Source organism: Amphiura filiformis, chromosome 4 (assembly GCF_039555335.1).
Source record: "Amphiura filiformis chromosome 4, Afil_fr2py, whole genome shotgun sequence".
Classification (NCBI taxonomy): domain Eukaryota; kingdom Metazoa; phylum Echinodermata; class Ophiuroidea; order Amphilepidida; family Amphiuridae; genus Amphiura; species Amphiura filiformis.
Genome location: NC_092631.1, coordinates 8,690,149 through 8,708,515, shown reverse-complemented (window position 1 = coordinate 8,708,515; position 18,367 = coordinate 8,690,149). Strand labels below are relative to the sequence as shown.

Sequence of the window (18,367 nt, the reverse complement as noted above, 5' to 3'; positions counted from 1 at the left end):
ATATCCCCATTTTTGGTGTAAAAAACTATGACCACCCCCTATATATTCACAACCAACAACCCAATTTCCAAATAAAATGACTTCTCATTTGGGGTGTGGTATTTACAGCATAACATCTAGCAAGTTAATCACCAACCTGGCCTATTGTGCAAGTGAGAGTGTTTAGTTGTTTACGATTTGTGATGCATACTAATCAATCTTGTTATATGTTACAGAGGTTAAACGATTCAGCGATGTCATCACCAAACTTGAGGTGAGAACTAAATGGAGAATCAACACCACTCATATAGCGTGTTTCTATTGAGCATCCGTAATTTTTCCAGTGAAATTGTTAACCGGATAATAGCGGAGAATGACGGCTAACGGTCAATTTCTATTGGGGACTGTTATCCGGAAAATTCGTGAATTTGCCGGAGAAAGGTCATATCTCGGTGACATCCCGCTATCTCTAAGGTCCGCTATCTCTAAGGTTCGCTATCTCGCAGGTTCGCTATCACTAACGTGTAAAGTCTATGGAGATCAGAATCCCGCTATCTCTAATAGAGAAAAGGGTTCGCTATACCTAAAAAAAGGTCCGCTACTTTTAAGGTTCGATATCACTAATTTAGAATAAGGTTCGCTAGTTCTAAGGTTCGATATCACTAATTATAAATAAGGTTCGCTATCACTAATTTAAAATAAGGTTCGCTATCACTAATTTTGAATAAGGTCCGCTATCACTAATTTACTGAAGGTTCGCTATCTCTAAGGTTCGTTATCACTAATTCCAATAAAGGTCCGCTATACCTAAGGTTCATTATCACTAATCTTAAATAAGGTCCACTATCTCTAATATAAAAAAAAGGTTCGCTATCTCTAATTTCAAATAAGGTCCGCTATCTATAATTTTAAATAAGGACCGCTATAGCTAACCTTATTTGAAATTAGAGATAGCTAACCTTATTTAAAATTAGAGATAGCGAACCTTATTTAAAATTAGAGATAGCGAACCTTATTTGAAATTAGTGATAGCGAACCTTAGAGACAGCGAACCTTAGAGATAGCGAACCTTATAGATAGCGGACCTTATTTAAAATTAAGAGATAGCGAACCTTAGGGATATCGGGATTGTTAAAATTAGAGATAGCGGACCTTATTTTAAATTAGTGATAGCGAACCTTAGAGATTGCGAACCTTCAATAAATTAGTGATAGCGGACCTTATTTAAAATTAGAGATAGCGAACCTTATTTAAAATTAGTGATATCGAACCTTAGAAATACCGAACCTTTTTCAAAATTAGTGATATCGAACCTTAGGTATAGCGAACCTTTTTCGTAATTAGTGATAACGAACCTTAGAGATAGCGAACCTTAGAGATAGCGAACCTTAGAGATAGCGAACCTTAGAGATAGCGAACCGTAACCCATATCTCAGGTCATTGCAAGTCTTGTATGGTTGATGATGGCGATCGTAACTTCTTCACTTTTAATGGGAATTTTAACATGTTAATTCTACCTTCAAATGAATCTTGGTAGATAAACCCATCCATGCTATACACAGAAAAGATTAGCCTAGCCTACAAATTACAAAACATGTTGTATTATTGAAGTTGTATTTGCCCGGCTTACTATCGGCCTACACACACTCTACACCGCGCTGTAAATCACTGAACATGCTGAAACCTTCTCGGGCCCTTAGGCCTATTCCTTCATTCAATTCAGCTGTCCACACGAAAAGAGGAATTTCAGCCATGATTTCTGATTTATTAATCATCTATATCTTAATTTATGCCTCTTTTAACAATGTTTAAAATATTTTTTTACTCTGAACGAAAGTTGTATGTCGTATTCGTCAGCTCAGCTCCAAACACACACAGCTGATGAAATGATAAACAAAACAGAACACATGTTGCGATCATGTGACCGTGTCAATTTCCAGTTTCTCTCCTGTAAGCGCAGTCTGTCGGAACGATGTCAGTTTACTTTGGCGTTATCCGGATAATTTCTCCGCCATTATCCTACTAAAAGTAGGATAAATTCCCCGGAAAACTCTCGCCGCTATTATCCGGAGAATAGCGGAGAAGGTCAGTTTCTATTGGGCACAGTTAATCTCTTAGCCGGTTTTTTTCCGGATAATGGCCCCAATAGAAACACGCTAATAGGTGCATAGCTCATCCATCTCATTCACACCTCATTTACATGCTATTACATGCTTGATACAACTAAATCTTGAACTCGATCAAAAGTACTCTGAATGTTGTTGCGAGTTTTGTTTTTCATGACGGGAATAAAACTAGGTTTCTTGATCCAAGAACGATAGATGGGAGTGCTTGTTATGTACAAAACAAAAGACACTAATGACAAGCATACATGACCAAGTGACAATAATAATCACGCTAGATTTATGCACCTTATTATAAAAGTCTTAGTGCAGTGGACAGTGTCTTGCATGATTTGCAACCGTGAGAAAAATCAAAATTCAGATTAAAGCCTTTCAGAATGAAAAAAAAAAACCCTATAAAATGCTGTGGTAACAGCCATTCCATTTATGTGACCATTGATACAAACCACCAAATAGACACCGACAAAGTCAAAGCATATTTTACATGCAAGCTAATAATCCAAACCAGATATATGCAGCAGAAAAAGCAGTTTGAAGATATTTAATCTCAGCCTAGAAAAGACCCTTTCACCCTAACACTGAACACTGCTTTTTACCATCGAAAGTTAAAGAAGAAACGAAAAAGGAGAGAAGATGAATAAAGAAGTCACTTGGTACCCTCGGGATTCGAACCTTAGACCCCTTGCGGGCCAAAAACACTATCACCGACCGGTAGCCACAGGGGTTTCGCTGCTGCAGCCAGCGATTCTGTGAGCATATAGCACTTCTAAAGCGTGATTGCATCATGGCATCACATGGGATTCATGCATATGCAGCAGTGGTTATCCTTGTGGTATTTTGTGCCGTGTTAGGGTAAATGACCTTTGACTCCAAATCAAAAAAGTGGGAACATCCCCAAAATACTGCCTAAAACTAAATGCAATTGGCTTTACTGTGCTGTTATTTGTGGCACAAGAGGCAGTTTGAAGGTATACTATCAGATGGAAGACCTTCATGATTTGTTCACACCCAATGCGTGAACATCCCAGAGACACAGGTTACTCTTAATGTATATGTTCAAGTGCCCTTACTCTGCTATATAACATGACTCCTGCCTGCCCTCTGTCGTGTGACAATATCTTCCACAGGGGAACTATGAATTTCAAATGGAATGAACACTTTAGGTAGTAGCTCCATTTGAATTGCATACACCCTCTGTGAAAGATTCAACTTGAAACTTCCACAGAGGGAGGGCAAGTTTTAAATAGAGTTGTGTAAATGTGCTAATTCCATTTGAGGGTAGTGTGGACTTTACATGGAATAGCCCATTGTTAAAATGGTAGATAGGGGCACAAATATCGGTTTTAATGCATACAAGCATCAAGCCAACCATTATTTTGTTTTGCCTACATGTACTTATCTGTGACAAATGTTTTGAAGTGCAAATCTATTGGTAGTTCTAGAATATAGGCCCTTTTTACAAGTATCTGCATATGGATCTCACACTGCACATATTTCAGAGATTACAGCGTAAAAAAAGGCCAAAAACAATTGGTTGGTTGTACTACAACTGGTCCAAAAAAGTAACGTCAGTCGGTCAGATTTTTTTTTCTTTTTAAATTTTTGTTTATATGGCCTTGTGGAAGCAAAAGAGGCAAAGCAAGATAACATTTAATGTTTAAGGTTGTTACATGGTGTTTAGGTTTATTGAACACTTATGCAGTTGTACAGCAACATGAATGAATGCATGCATGAATTAAGTCGATTTCCGTTCATGGTTAAACAGTAAAAAAAATCGGCTGTTTAAACATACTAATTCAATGGCTGTTCAATAGAAGTAAAAGTAATCAAAAAACTTTATCCAACTAAGAAAAAGATATAGCATTTTTTTCAGTAGCAGTATTTCTCCAGTTTCAAAGCTTGAATAAAATGTAAGGGCCTATAACTTCTTTTTTTCAATTTTTGTAAAAAAAAAATGGGTAGGCCTCAAACATAGGGTCGGTCGGTGAAGCACAACCAAACAACCTTTTTTTTTTGTTTAAGTGATGTTCATGAATAATACAGGTGATACCCACATATGGAGTCAGAAAATATCACACAAACATGAAAATGTCAAGAGTTGATCAAGGAGCAGTTACAAAATTGTATTTTGTCACTATATATAATCAGTAATTCTCAATTGAAATGTCATATGCTGCCATCAATATCCCATCATGCATTGTGCTGTATGTGATACTTGTGAATGTGACCTATTAGGCACCTTGTCCTATCTGAGTGGGCCGATAAAAACAAAAGCTTTAATCTCAGAATTCTTTTTCTCCTGAAAAATCGGTCATAAACCATTGCAAACCGGCGTGTTCGGTACAATTCAATGCAATACAATGTGATTTTTTTTGCCGTTGTTTCTGAGATTTTTACAGTGTATTGGTGCTCACATGCTCACCGATTTTCTGCGATTAAATCCCTATCTTCAGTTAGGACAACATGCCTTAAAGCTATAATTTGGTTCACCTCAAGTTCGGTAATGAAGTATGTGCATATTCAGCTTGCCACAGTATCGAATCATGTGTGTAATGTTAACCCTGCAGAGTGTACACGCACACATACAAGGGCAGTTTGCAATTGCAAAGAACACATTGATGTCATATCACAACTGAATTTGAAGCGAACCAATGTATACAATGTATCTATCAAAGCAGAGTTACATGAACTTATGAAGCATATACCACACAAACACAGCAATGACACACTGCAACAAACTTGCAAAGTTAGCGTGTAAAAGTTCAATAGAAATCTAGATAGGCTGTCTACAGGCTACATCGCTAAAAGGTAACAAACAAATGAAATGAATAGATATTGTATCTTATACCTTGAACCCCCGCTCATGCTGCGATGACTTCTGAACTTGCTGGATTCCCCCTCACTGCAGGTTCGTGGCCTGATCACACTGCTGCTGCTGTTGAAAAGGTAGGCGTGAAATGTATACAGCAAATGAATTGATTGGTTGAGAACACATACATGTATCTAGACACAAAATGCAATATATGCCAATTAACAAAATACCTCAATGAACCGCCTATTGGAAGAACTATAAAAGAGCTCTGGGTAAGCATGGAAAGGTTACCCCATTGGCACAACTGCCTTTCATACGAAGCCCCTGATTGGTTCCTTACATGACATAATCATCTGAATAACCAATCAAAATAGAGCTTTTAGATCTCTTAGCACTTTTAAGATTACCCCCCTTCAGCCCATTCTTACCATATCTCTGATTGGCTCAATACACAATATACCTCTCTTAGTAACCAATCAAAATCATTCTTAGAGGCTATAGTTCAGCCGGTATTACCCATGGGGATTTAAAATATATTAAATTGAAATATATCAAATTTCAATAATATCACCAAAATATGTAGGATAGCACTGTCAATACATCATAATACAATTCAATTAGGGGTTCATTCATATGATTGAGGGCATGATCGCTGTTTATGCCCGAGGCGTGAGCCGAGGGCATCAACGATCATGCCCGAAATCCTATGAATGAACCCCGTTCATACATACCCAACGTTCTGAACATTATTAGCAATCCAAAACAAATGAAAATAATAAGGTTTACAAGTTTAAATAACATTTTCATACCGTTTTCCTTCAAGAATTGGGAGAAAATGAGTAGGCCTACTTGCAGGAAGCAGCTCGTGAGGTCAACGGCCGGGAGTCAACGCGTTCATCTCTTGCGCTCCGCGTGTGATGGGCGCGGTGACATGCGCGTGTCGTGCAACACTAGCAAATCGTGGATCGCGTTAATTGGGTTCCAACGCTGCGTGGCGCAGCTTGTTTATGCCCTGCGTACTGGTCATAAACGGTATTTATGACCAGCAAAAAAGGGCGCAAATCCAATCAGAAACGTCGTTATATCGTGAGTATGTATGAACAAGCATTAATTTCCTGCTTGTCATACATTGCATTTTGTGCCTGAATACTTGAATATTGATACAGTTTGCATTCAATCACCTTGATTACCCATATGAATAAAGAAATAAAGAAAACAAAAGACACAATTATACAAAATTTTGTTGAAAACGTGAAGATACATACAACAAATCTGTATCCATGCAATGATAAAATAACATATGATGTTGAAATCAGGCCTCTCTTGATCACATGCAAAGAACTATTCCTGATTCTGAACAAATACAGCACTAATATTTTGGAATTAAATAAACATCATCTTGTTTTGTCAAATTAAACATAGCTAATTCCTAATCCTTTAGTTTAGTTCTAACTGGCAACAAAAATAAAATTTTAATATTTTCGCAATTTGAGGGAAATTAATCCAAGACTTGGCACAAGTCTAACCATATAAAACCTTAAGTGTAGGATAAGAGTTCGCTTATAATGATAATTATTTTATGCTTTTTTTTGATAATTGGTTATGAAAAAGTTTAGAAAACATGTTTTCCAAAATCAGAAAGCATAACTTGAAATTACTCTTGTCTTGGGGCTAGATTTTGTCAGAGCATAATTATGAAAAACACCATAAAAAGGCATGTTTTTGGTATTTATTTCCAAAACTTGACCAAACGTTAAAATTTGACTTTCATTGCCCGGTTAGAACTAATTAAAAGGATTAAGATTTAGCCATGTTCCATTTGGCAACAATGTCTTTTTAATCAAAAAAAAATTAAGTGCTGTATTTTTCATGATGCATCGCAGGTTGTTCAGTGAGGTGTTGACTGAGGCACCAAAAATGATGTGATACAATTTGCCAATCATGACAACACTTCCGTATACTGTGTAGATCTACACAGTATAGGCCTATGTGCTAGTACATCTACAAATAGGTGAAAAGGAATGCTACTACCTGATGTAATCACTTTTGTTACCATTTTAAAACCACAAAATGTTTAAAAAAACAGCTAGTGAAATATATCACAAGCTATATTCAATCTAAATCTAAGACCTTTAAACACTGAAGCTTGAGGACCAGATTGACTTTTAAGAAGTGTGTAATGTCATCATGCCCTGAATTCTCAACACTTTATACATAATGCAGGACAATACCAGCAAACCCAAAACGTTTTACTGAAATTGTTTAAATGCCGGGTTATATAGTTAATAAAAGAGAATAAAAGCTTTTGATAACATTTTAAAAACATTTTTGAAAACTTGCTGCAAAGCATCCTAACATATAGCCGCAGTCTGTGGCCCTCACGGACTTAGCGAGCGCGTAGCGCGAGACGTTCATTCGAGCGCGTCAGCGCGAGGGCCACAGCAATTTCACAACTTTCTCCCTAGCTTTTGCTAGGGAGGTTCCAAATCTATTCAGCTCCTTTAGTACATTACTAAAGCACACAAATCTTTGTGTGTATATCTATGGACCTTGAAGTACATGGGAGCCAGCCAACTGATGCTAAATTGCAATAAGTGTGCCTGGATTAACCACCTGTGGTGTCAATTATGACGCAACCTCTCTGGATAGTATACTAATAGCAACAGAGCCCGAAAGTAGTGCTACCTAACATAATGTTATTTTTTTAGGTTGGCAAAATAGAAAATTAAATTTCTCTGACATAGGGCCTACAATAGCACTGTATAAAATTTGTGGTTAGTTGTCATCCGTCTTTCGCGATTCGTAACATTATGATTGCAATGATTGAAACACCAAGATTACAATTTAAAGACTAATTAATCATATGTTCTTCTATGTTGTACAGACAGTTACGGTACAGTTCTTGCAAAAACAAAACAAACAAAAAACATGTCAGGTTAAATGTCATACAATATGTTCAGGGATAATGAGCTTTGGCTAGCTTTGAGACTGGAATGTTGCAAATATTGTTTCCTCACTGTTCAATAAAACACAGCCCAACTCATCACTATGTGCTGAATCATGGACTAGAAGTACCCCGAATCATGGGTCAAATAATTGAAAAGTTGTCCGTTTTGTTCTCTTTACCATTGGTTTCTATTTGTCTGGGAACTACCAAATACTGCCCAATCCAAATTGCGAATCACAAATAATAAAAAATGACAAATTTGACAAAATCTGTTTACACTCACTGCTTTTTCACTCTAAAATCTGTTTACACTCACTGCTTTTTAATTAAAAAGTACAGGAGGGCCATCACTCACAATGTAAAGGTTAACTTTTTAGAGTTCCTGCCTACAATCCGGGACAAAATTGTTGGATCACTTTTAGCATGTGCTTTTTGTAATTGATCCCCCTTTCCCCCTATCAATGTTGAATCCTTGAATTTTGTTTCTGATGTTGTGAAAGTACCCAACACTTGAACCCAAAAGGACCTTCACATTATTTGCCTCGCTAAGGTGGACGTTCCCAAATGACCCCAAAATGACCTTGACATTTTTGTCTTGTTTCAGTGGTCGTTCCCACCAAATTTCATGAACCTGCAACAATATATGGCACTTTGACCGCGGATTCACCCAAATGACCCCACAATGACCTTGCGATTTAGCATATTTTACGCTGAAAACCATCAGATCAAGAACCTCTGGCTGTGCTAAAACCACCAAGTCTCATCACTGTAACCCATACGAATCTCCAGATAATCTGTGCACAAGGTTATTTTGCTTGATATACATAAATTATGCAAATTTGCAAATTAATTACCATATTTTAAGACAAAAACCTACTGGAATTTGAAGACCACCAACCCTCCACTAAATCGCATCCCTATACATCTTACCAGTTCCAAGAAATTGCGCTCGCAACCTCGGACGGAGGGACAGACGTACAGAATGACAGTTGGACGGACAGACAGAATGACAGACGGAATGAAGGACGGTCAACCAGGAAACATAATACCTCCGGTGGAGGCATGAAAATATTGCATTGTCATTCAAGTCGGCTATAATATGTTTCTTATCCCTCCTTTCCAGCAGAGTATTAAGTATGACAGATGTCACAAAAATGACAATTATTCAGACACAATACAGGTTAATTAATTACTTGAGTAGACACTGACTGATGTTACCAATTGATAAATTAAATTCACCTTTCAAGCTTCATACCAAATTATTATATTCATCAGATACTAGAAAGTATGACAGATATCACATCAATTATTAAGACACAATACAGGATAATCATACTTGATTAGGTCGACAGATTGAATGACAAGGACACATCCTATTATGACATTAATGAAATTAATTTAAAATGTTGTAATCCTATCCCTCCGATCCCATGCACTGATTGCAAAATTGAGCTGATGAACACCGAGTTGTAATTGATACCGACAAAGTGTGCCAACATTATAGTCAACATGGATATTAAAAGCATGGAGTAAATGATGACAAACACCTGCAAACATAAGCGCTCGCCAGTGACACCCTGTATGCAAAACACAACTAGCGTATGTGCAAGGCCCAACAGGTGCGTGATGACCCTACTCCCTATTCCAGAAAAATACAGCACTAAATTTTTGGGATTAAAAAAATGATCCTGTTTTGCCAAATGAAACATAGCTAAATCATAATCCTTTAGTCCTAACTAACAATACAAGTCAAATTTTAATATAAAATAAAAAAAATAATAAATGTAGATATTTATATAGCGCTTTATGCCGTAAACAGCCTCAAAGCGCTTTACATTTATTCCGCCGTCATTAGAATATGTCGGAACCACGTTTGCAGCCTACAAGTGGCGCAGGGTCCATCAGTACAACGAATGTGACTACCCCTAACAGCTTCCCATTGCACCTGGGTGGGGTGAGGCAAGCGAGGCAAAGCGCCTTGCCCAAGGGCGCAACACGGTGGTGCGACGGGGAAACGAACCCACGCACGTCGAGCAAGCTCTCAGCTTATGCGTCCAAGGCCGTAACCACTGAGCCACCGTGCCCTCTATATTTGGCCAATTTTTGGAAATTGTTTTTAGATTGGGCTTGATTGTCACAGCATACTTGTACTAAGACTAATTTCAGTTGATGCATTCGAATTTTTGGAAAAGATGTGTTTCATTCTTATAACCAACCATTTACTTTTTAAAGTAACACAAAAAAGTGGAAATTCAAGCAAAATTTCGGCATTAAAAAAAAATCAAGATTTGATTTTTGTGACTCGACTCAAAATGTATGTTTTGAGCTCTTTTTCTAAGAAATTTGTAAAATAGTGAACCTTTTTTTATATCTCCAGTTAGAACTAAATAAGTGATAAGGATTGAGCTACATGTATGGTTCATTTGGCAGAACTTGATAATATTTTTTTAATCCCAAAAAATTAGTGCTGTATTTTTCTGGAATGGGGAGTAAATATTATTATAAACTGTGTCACCAAAAAACAAACGGCAGCCATCTTTGGAACACTTTCATTTGAAAAGGTCTATAAATATGATAAAGAGTGATCACAACATCATTATTTCATAAAAAACTAGAGCGATAACCGCACCATAGCTGAACCATGTGGCTTTGGCAGTATACTGTGGTAGGCCTATACCACTGTCACCCGGAGTCTGTAATGGACATAATCTTGAAATGCTACGAAGGTATGACCACCCGAGTGGTGTTAATGAAAGAGGAAAAGTAAAGAATATAAAATAAACTAGAGCAACTGTGCCCTTTGCAAGGGCACGAGGTAAGTTAGGCGGATGACTGTGACGATCTGATCAAGCAGCAATACTGTGCAGGATAGTATTAATTTTAATAAGACTGTTTCATTAATTGCCGTTTTAATATACCTTGATCGTGAGAAGCTGGCATTTTGAAAACTTGACTTTTGACCTCTGTATGACCCCCTTAATGACCTTAAATGAATTTTAAAATATTTAAAACATGTTAAGAATGTCATAAGGATCATTGCATTTCAATTTCAGGTCAATTGAAGCATTTTGAAAACTTGACCTTTGACCCCTTTATTGCCCCTTAATGACCTTAAATGAATTTTAAAATATTTTCAACATGTTTAGAATGTCATAAGGATCATTGCATTTAAATTTCAGCTCAATCGGAGCATTTTGGAAAACTTGACCTTTGACCCCTTTATGACCCCTTAATGACTTTAAATGAATCTGAAAATATTTTTTAAATGTTAAGAATGTCATAAGGATCATTGCATTTAAATTTCAGCTCAATTGGAGCATTTTGAGAACCTTGACCTTTGACCCCCTTTATGACCCCTTAATGACCTTAAATAAATTTTTAATTGTTTGAAACATGTTTAGAATGTCACAAGGATCATTGCATTTAAATTTAAGCTCAATCGGAGCATTTTCAGTTAAAATGACCTTTTTTGACCCCTGTGACCCCTGGATGACCTCCGGCGTTTGGAAATATTTTTATTATATTCTTTATGTTTTCCTCTTTCATATGACACCACTCATGGGGTCATACCTTCGTGGCATTTAGAGATATGTTCATTTCTGACCAAATGGTTAGTCAGTAAGCTAGTAACTTAGTAAGTAAGCTAGTAAGTAAGCTAGTAAGTAAGCTAGTAACATTCACTCTTATAGGCTGATACCATTTCATGGTTCAGCAAAAACAACTATCATACTTGTGTGTTGTACAATTCTGTCCAATTTCTCCTCATAGTAAATTCACACAGAAAATCAGGTTAAAAAGTGGGTGGTTTGACATCTCTGAATTGAGTGCTCACAGATTTTGTTTGGCTTGCTTTACCGGTAGCAGCCAAGTTCTACTGTATCACATGTTGGAGGATTTTGTTTTCAATAAGATCTCACTTGAGCACCGACTCAAACCAAACTCGTAAGAGATAGATCAACAAACACGTTTCTAGAATTTCTTGTCTCGTCTCGTTCTCCCGGATCTTCTTCTCTCGCGACCAAGATTATTTGCACCGGCATGTTTTCACTAAATGTAATATTTGACTTTGTGCTTTGTACTCGTGATGGTAGGATATGGAAACAGAACGCTGACTTTTTCCCCTATGATTTTATTGCACCGTGGTCTTTTCATCTTGAACAATTTGGACAGAGAAAAAAGTAGGTCAATGCATTTCAGCAAGTTAATAACCAATAGCTGCCATAAGTAATTGATGACACCACTAAATACAGTCTCCTGTAGACTTAACTGTGTAAAATGACATCTACTGAAACATCTTCTCAGCTTTAAAGTGACTGGTGGCTTTAAATGTACCTTTTCTTTTAAGATGAAAATGTAGGTATTCATGAAAAAAGATGAAAAAAGGTATAAATATTGAATATGGGAGACTAAAATTTTGAGATACAACTTGTTGAATGGGATCAATCTTTTGTAAGCACCCAGACCTATTACTATATAAAATATATATTTTTAACCAAATTTATATCTCACAATGCTATTTTTTTCCAAAAACGACACAAAGAAGATAATTTCAACTCAAATAGTCCTGGAATCTAGGCCCTTATTATGATTTGAGCACTACACACCAAAACTTAAATTTTTATTCAATTTATAGACGGAGAAATAATTTTGGAATGATTTCCAAACCTCTTTCTTAAAGCTTCTTGGATGAGAAGATGATAGAGGCGGGTATTGAACTGAAGGCCTATAGATAATAACATCACTGCTCTTCTCCATCTGACTTATTAGCTCAGTTGGTAGAGCATCGGTCCGGTGATCCGAAGGTCCCAGGTTCAAATCCTGGATAGTCAGTGAAATTTTTTCACTGGCTGTCATTTATGTATGTGTTGACTTGACTTAAAAACCTTGCTCATATTCAATTTATACTTTTTCCATTTGCCAAGGGCAGCTATTGCCATTTCAACAGGCACAATTGCTCTTGCATCATCTGTAAGGTTACTTTATAGTGGTGTGGACTCTGAAGAATTATGGTCTACAAAAAAAGTGTGCTCAAAAAGAGATTACAAGTATGTTATTTATCAAACACTACTTTTCTTGTGCTTTATGGACTGATTTGAAATAATTATAATTCAAAACACAAGACAGACCATAATTGACTTCCACACATACACAATGTAAACACCGGCAACCGTGGACACTGACCCATCCTTTTTAATCTTTAACTGCAGACACACATATTTTTGCTTTACAATGGACAAGTTTTTACTATCCAAGGCTTCTCCATGATAGACGGCCCGCAGGCCAGCTTGAGCCCCCCCCCCCCCACCAACATTGGTTGGCCCTTACACAGTCCGAAATATGCAGTAAACATAGCAAAACAAGATGTATTTGTCTTTCAAAAACAAATCTTTGAAATTGTTTTGGTCCTCCATAGCCCGAGAGCAAATATAACTGAGAAAATCTTGACCTAACGCTACATTGCCCAAATAATGCAGTCAATGGCTACAATGCATTCTTATGCCTTTGTGGATCTGGAAGGACCATCCACAGCAGACATCTACAGTTCCTGCCCCGTCTTCAATTATAACTGATTCTATAGATCATCTTATAGCTTTGGTGGAAATTTTTGTAGACTTTTAGACCTCAACCATTGTCCAAATAACATAACAAACGTTTTATTGATATCTTCATGACTGTGCAGAAGAACTACATGTAATGCATTGTGTGGAATCAAATAGCCCCTTCAATTGATAATAACACCTACAATACTTGAATGTGGAATGGATGAAACACAGATGTGTGTGTCCTTAATTACTGCCACCCACACAGAGTCGGACGCCGGTGTTTACAAAAACCCACCCACACAGAGTCGGGGTAAGCAATGTAACCCGATCCGCCAATTACCATGATTTAATAACAGCCAATATGACAAATGTTCTGAAAATTGCTGCTCATCAGTTGAGATCCCAAGGTAATAGTCTTTATCACTTTTTTCTTCAATTTCTTTTCGATATATATCTCTAAAATCTAACATTTCAAATGGTCAAAAGAAGTTCATTAGGGGATTTCTTCTTCTATGTCGATAAAGTTTGAGAAAATTCAAGACAAATTATGTTTAGAAACAGGCAACATTGCCAGACAAGTATTAACTTTTGTTGCATTTGACAAACGAATGCTTCAGAGTAAGGCATCAAAGAGCGGTTGCGTAAAAATGTGATGGTACTTTACAAGGACAGTCATTCGAAGTGACATCAGGAGTGAGGCAAGGGTGTGTCTTATCTCCCACCCTATTTCTTGTTTATATGGAAAGTCAACAAAGTTCCATACAATATCAGTGAACTTTTATTGCCTGATGACCCAAAGTGTTATCCACACTGAAAGGAAAAGCGCCATGTGAAAAATATGGAATGAAAAAAGTATTCCAGACAATGGTGGCCATGAGCTGCACAACAAGCACAACAGACATCTCAATAAATGGTAAAACACTACAGCAGACCAAGAAATTCAAATACCTTGGCATGCAAATAGGAAGACAAAATTAGAACTAAGAAGGACAGTAGTATCGAATCCACAGTAGATTTCATCAATGAACAGAGAATGGGATACTTTGGCAACCTGATGAAAATGCCACCAATTGGCTCTGCAATACTAAAACAGTCAACTGTCAAATTCAAGAGCAAGAAGGCGACCCACAAAGATATGGATGGACAGGATCAGGGAACCAGTAGTATAGCCAACCAGAACGTCACTATAGCCCAAAACCACACACCTTGCTCAAACATAAGTTAACATTTCTAATACCACAACACCACACAAGTGTTTGAATTGATAAAGGCAAAAGCAAGTAACATAGGTGAATTGATGAGATTTCATGATCCAGTAACAAAAACAAAATATTTATGACATTTAGCTTGAGGAGGCAAAAATAAAGGTCTACCCATAAGATTTGTTTTATGTCAAGGCATATCTAGATATTACCAGCAAGAAACTAACATCTTGTAGAAGCTGTTAAGAAGTGATCTACATGTATTAATCTCCTTAATGAAGCAAGCCCTGATCTGATATAGCAGGGATATGCATAGGAAGAGCATTCCATATGTGGACTACAGATGGCAAGAGCGATCTCTGGTAGCTGATGAGGTTTGATCTCAGTATCTCAACAAGGTAATTGGATGTAACAGATCTTTGGAGCCTGCAATCTGGGATTAGAACGAGGTTTGTTAACTGGCTTGGGAGCCTCCTGGTGAAACATGCATTGGTGGTTGCAGGTCCAGGAGCTCCACCTCTGATAGTCAAATAGGTATTGTATATGAAATTTTGATTACTGAATTAACTTGAACGAGAAGCTATCGATCGACACATCTCTCAGTTCTATTCTCTCTATGTCCTCTATAAAGCTATGGATGCATGTACTGAAACTTTGATAACTGAATTAACTAGAAACAGAAGTTATCGATACATTTTCGATCTCATTTATGTTCTCTCTTTCTCTCTATTTGTGCAGCAAAGGTATACATACTTAAATTTTGATCACTGAAACAACTTCAATGAGAAGCTATCGGCACATGTTTCAGGTCGATTCTATCTCTACCGCAAAGTTCAATAATACATACTGAAATTATGATAACTGAATTAACTACAAAAAGAAGCTTTTATCGACAAATCTCTCACTTCTGTTCCTTCTCAATTCAGCAATGTTAACACATTCTGAATTTTTTTTGATTACTGAAACAACTTGAAAGAGAAGCTATCAACACATCTCTCAACTGTTTTCCCTCTCTATTTCCACTGCAAAGCTAATGTATACATATTGCTTGATTAGATATGCTGATAACGCAAATGCGGCAGGCACACCAGGAATGTACAAGATCACTTTTGACAAACAACTCTAAATATAACTCCTCAGACAACGCAACCAAAAGACATTGTGCAGATTACAAATCAAGCTCAACAGTACTGATATGTACATACCATCATGGTGTATGCGGCTCAATGCTGATGGTATAGTTCACTTGAAAATAGCAAAAGCTACCTCAAGAAAGGCATGTTTGCTCTGAATGGGGTTGTTTTTTCTGCACAAAAATGTTCCCTCATCACCAGAAGTAGAAATCACAAGCAAATGGTTCAGAGTGGGTAATAGCGTATGCATAGCCAGATATCTAGTTTATCATTAGAAAACAATTATTATCAAGTATAATATAGGAATGCATAAACCATAAGGACGGATTGCATTCCAATTTATTCAAGTATTCCAACATGAGAGCTGCTACGGGAGATGGTGAGGAGTCACTATCAGCAAGCCGACACTCAATCAACAAGTTTCTTTTTTTCACTGCCTTGTCAATCAAATATCGGTGTGTGCGTTGATAAATTGTCTGGCGATGCTTCAAGGAGAAAACTTGGATCTAGGTCTAATTCCAAGAAAAACTCACAGGTTTTCCATACAGTTTCGGCAATCCTTCCTATATGTTGCCAAAACTGTGGAAAACAAGAGAGTTTTTCTTTAAAATTGATTATGAAACCTTTTAATCAGATTTCTGAATTCCTGATGAATATCTTCAATAAAACTGCTAGCAAACTCAATTTTACATGATAACTGCTGTATTTGTGTCAATTTAGCAACAAAAAAAATACAAAAAACACCTCAGTCCCTCCTCACTTTTCCAAAATGGTGAGGATGTGATACAAAATTTAAATTTTACGTAGCCTAATCAATAATACATGAGCAGTTATACCATTTTTCACCTTGGCCAGTCAGTGTGAATTTCATTGGGCCCAGCTTCGAATCACTAGCATTCCCTGAAATCAGTGGGGTCCACACGCACATGTTTCAATATTCTGAGATACGTGCACGAAACAGCTGCCTCAACGTGTTGATTCCCCCGACTCGCCAAGACGGAAAATAGTATAGATGCAAAAAAAAGCGAAGTGATTTATAGTGCGCTATGCACAGGCACAATGCCTAGACGTTGATCCACAAGCCTCAGCACACTTTACAGATGCAATGTGGCAAGTCCATGTAAAATCTGCTCTTGGACCTTCATAACACATAATTATGATGAATTAATTGAACAGGGTAGAGCAAATTTTGATTATAAACAAGTATGGTATACCTGGAAGGACTTGTTTCTTCTTTTGGTATTGTTCCTTCATCACTTTCATGGCTACCTAGCCTTGATAATGAGGTCCTGGCTGGCCTGGTTGTTACTGGCATGCTATCACATCGTGCACGCCATGATGGACACAAGGTGGTTGGTTGTCGGCGACTGGATGTGATTGGTTTGCCATCAGTGCTGCTTCCGCTCTGGCTGCGAGGGCGCATTTCTTCTTGTGCGCTGATTGACCTCATGGCACTATTAAAGAGAGAATAAGATCAAACATTTGAGAAAACTGAAGTTATAATGCACAAACTACTGAATAACAATCTTGGAACTGGGTATAATTTTTAAAATGTACAGAGATGCTTTAAGTTTCCCTCTAAAAGGAATTTTTTTCAATCACCTTAAGGGCTGGGGTATGAACGTTTGGACAGTATTTATTTTGGGACATTAGAGCACATCAGACATATCGAATTGCATTCTGATATCAAATAATTTTCATTTTTTGAAATTAGCAATTTAATACACATTTTATGGCAAATCATTAAAAATTGATATTTTTGATATTTAACAGTACTTGAAGTAAAATTTATAAATCTGATGATTTATACTTAAAGTGTATGTAGGTGGGATGAAAATTGACGATCAATTGAAAATTTTGACCTTTCATATTGAAGATATGGATTTTTTTCCCAAAACACCAAAAAAAAATTAGGTCTTTTGGGAAAAATCCATATCTTCAATATGTAAGGTCAAAATTTTCAATTGACCGTCGGCTTTTCCTCCCTGCTACATACACTTTAAGAATATATCATTAGATTTATATAATTTACTTCGAGGACTGTTATATATCAAAAATTTGAAAAATATCAAATTTTTATAATTTGTCATAAAATTTGTATTATATTGTGATTTTCAAAAATGAAAATTATTTGATATCAGAAAGACATGCTTCAGTATTCAGAATGCAATTCGATAGGTCTGAGGTGCTCTCATGTCCCACAAAAATACTGTCGAAACGCAATAAACGCTCATTTTAGATCCCTTAACATTGTGTATTTTGGTTCCAAATGCATTTTTTGAATTTGGGAAAAAAATCTAAAACAAAAAATTAGAATCTATTCAAGATATAGAAATGTGTACAAAACCAATGCATTTTAATATCTTTAATAGATAATAGAGTGAACACAAGTTACAAAATTTGGCCATAGTTCAGTTCAGTTCAGTTAAGGATTTCCCGCCTTTTATTTCAGGCGCACCCACCAAAAAGGTGTAGAAAGCTGATGATAAAACATCAGTAGTTTACATCAAAAACATGTACACAGATGGTCACGACTGAGCACAATTTACAAATTCACAGGTTGTGCCAGTACATAACAAATTACGTTCACCAATTGAAGCACGATGATGACGAAACCACAAATCAATA

General features: G+C 36.8%; 1 protein-coding gene and 1 non-coding gene across 2 annotated transcripts in view; one reads left to right on the top strand and one right to left on the bottom strand.

Moving 5' to 3' along the window:
* LOC140149668 (insulin receptor substrate 1-B-like) overlaps nt 1-18,367 on the bottom strand; it is a 138,377-nt gene that overhangs the window by 87,605 nt on the left and 32,405 nt on the right. Inside the window, exons 5-6 of the mRNA XM_072171747.1 lie at nt 16,954-17,193; nt 4,951-5,037 (exon numbers count right to left, since the gene is read on the bottom strand). Coding sequence (XP_072027848.1) covers nt 4,951-5,037; nt 16,954-17,193 — 327 coding nt within the window. The remainder of the gene's footprint in view (nt 1-4,950; nt 5,038-16,953; nt 17,194-18,367) is intronic.
* Nucleotides 12,618-12,691, top strand: Trnat-ggu (transfer RNA threonine (anticodon GGU)). The gene has a single exon. It is a non-coding gene; the product is annotated as a tRNA-Thr (tRNA).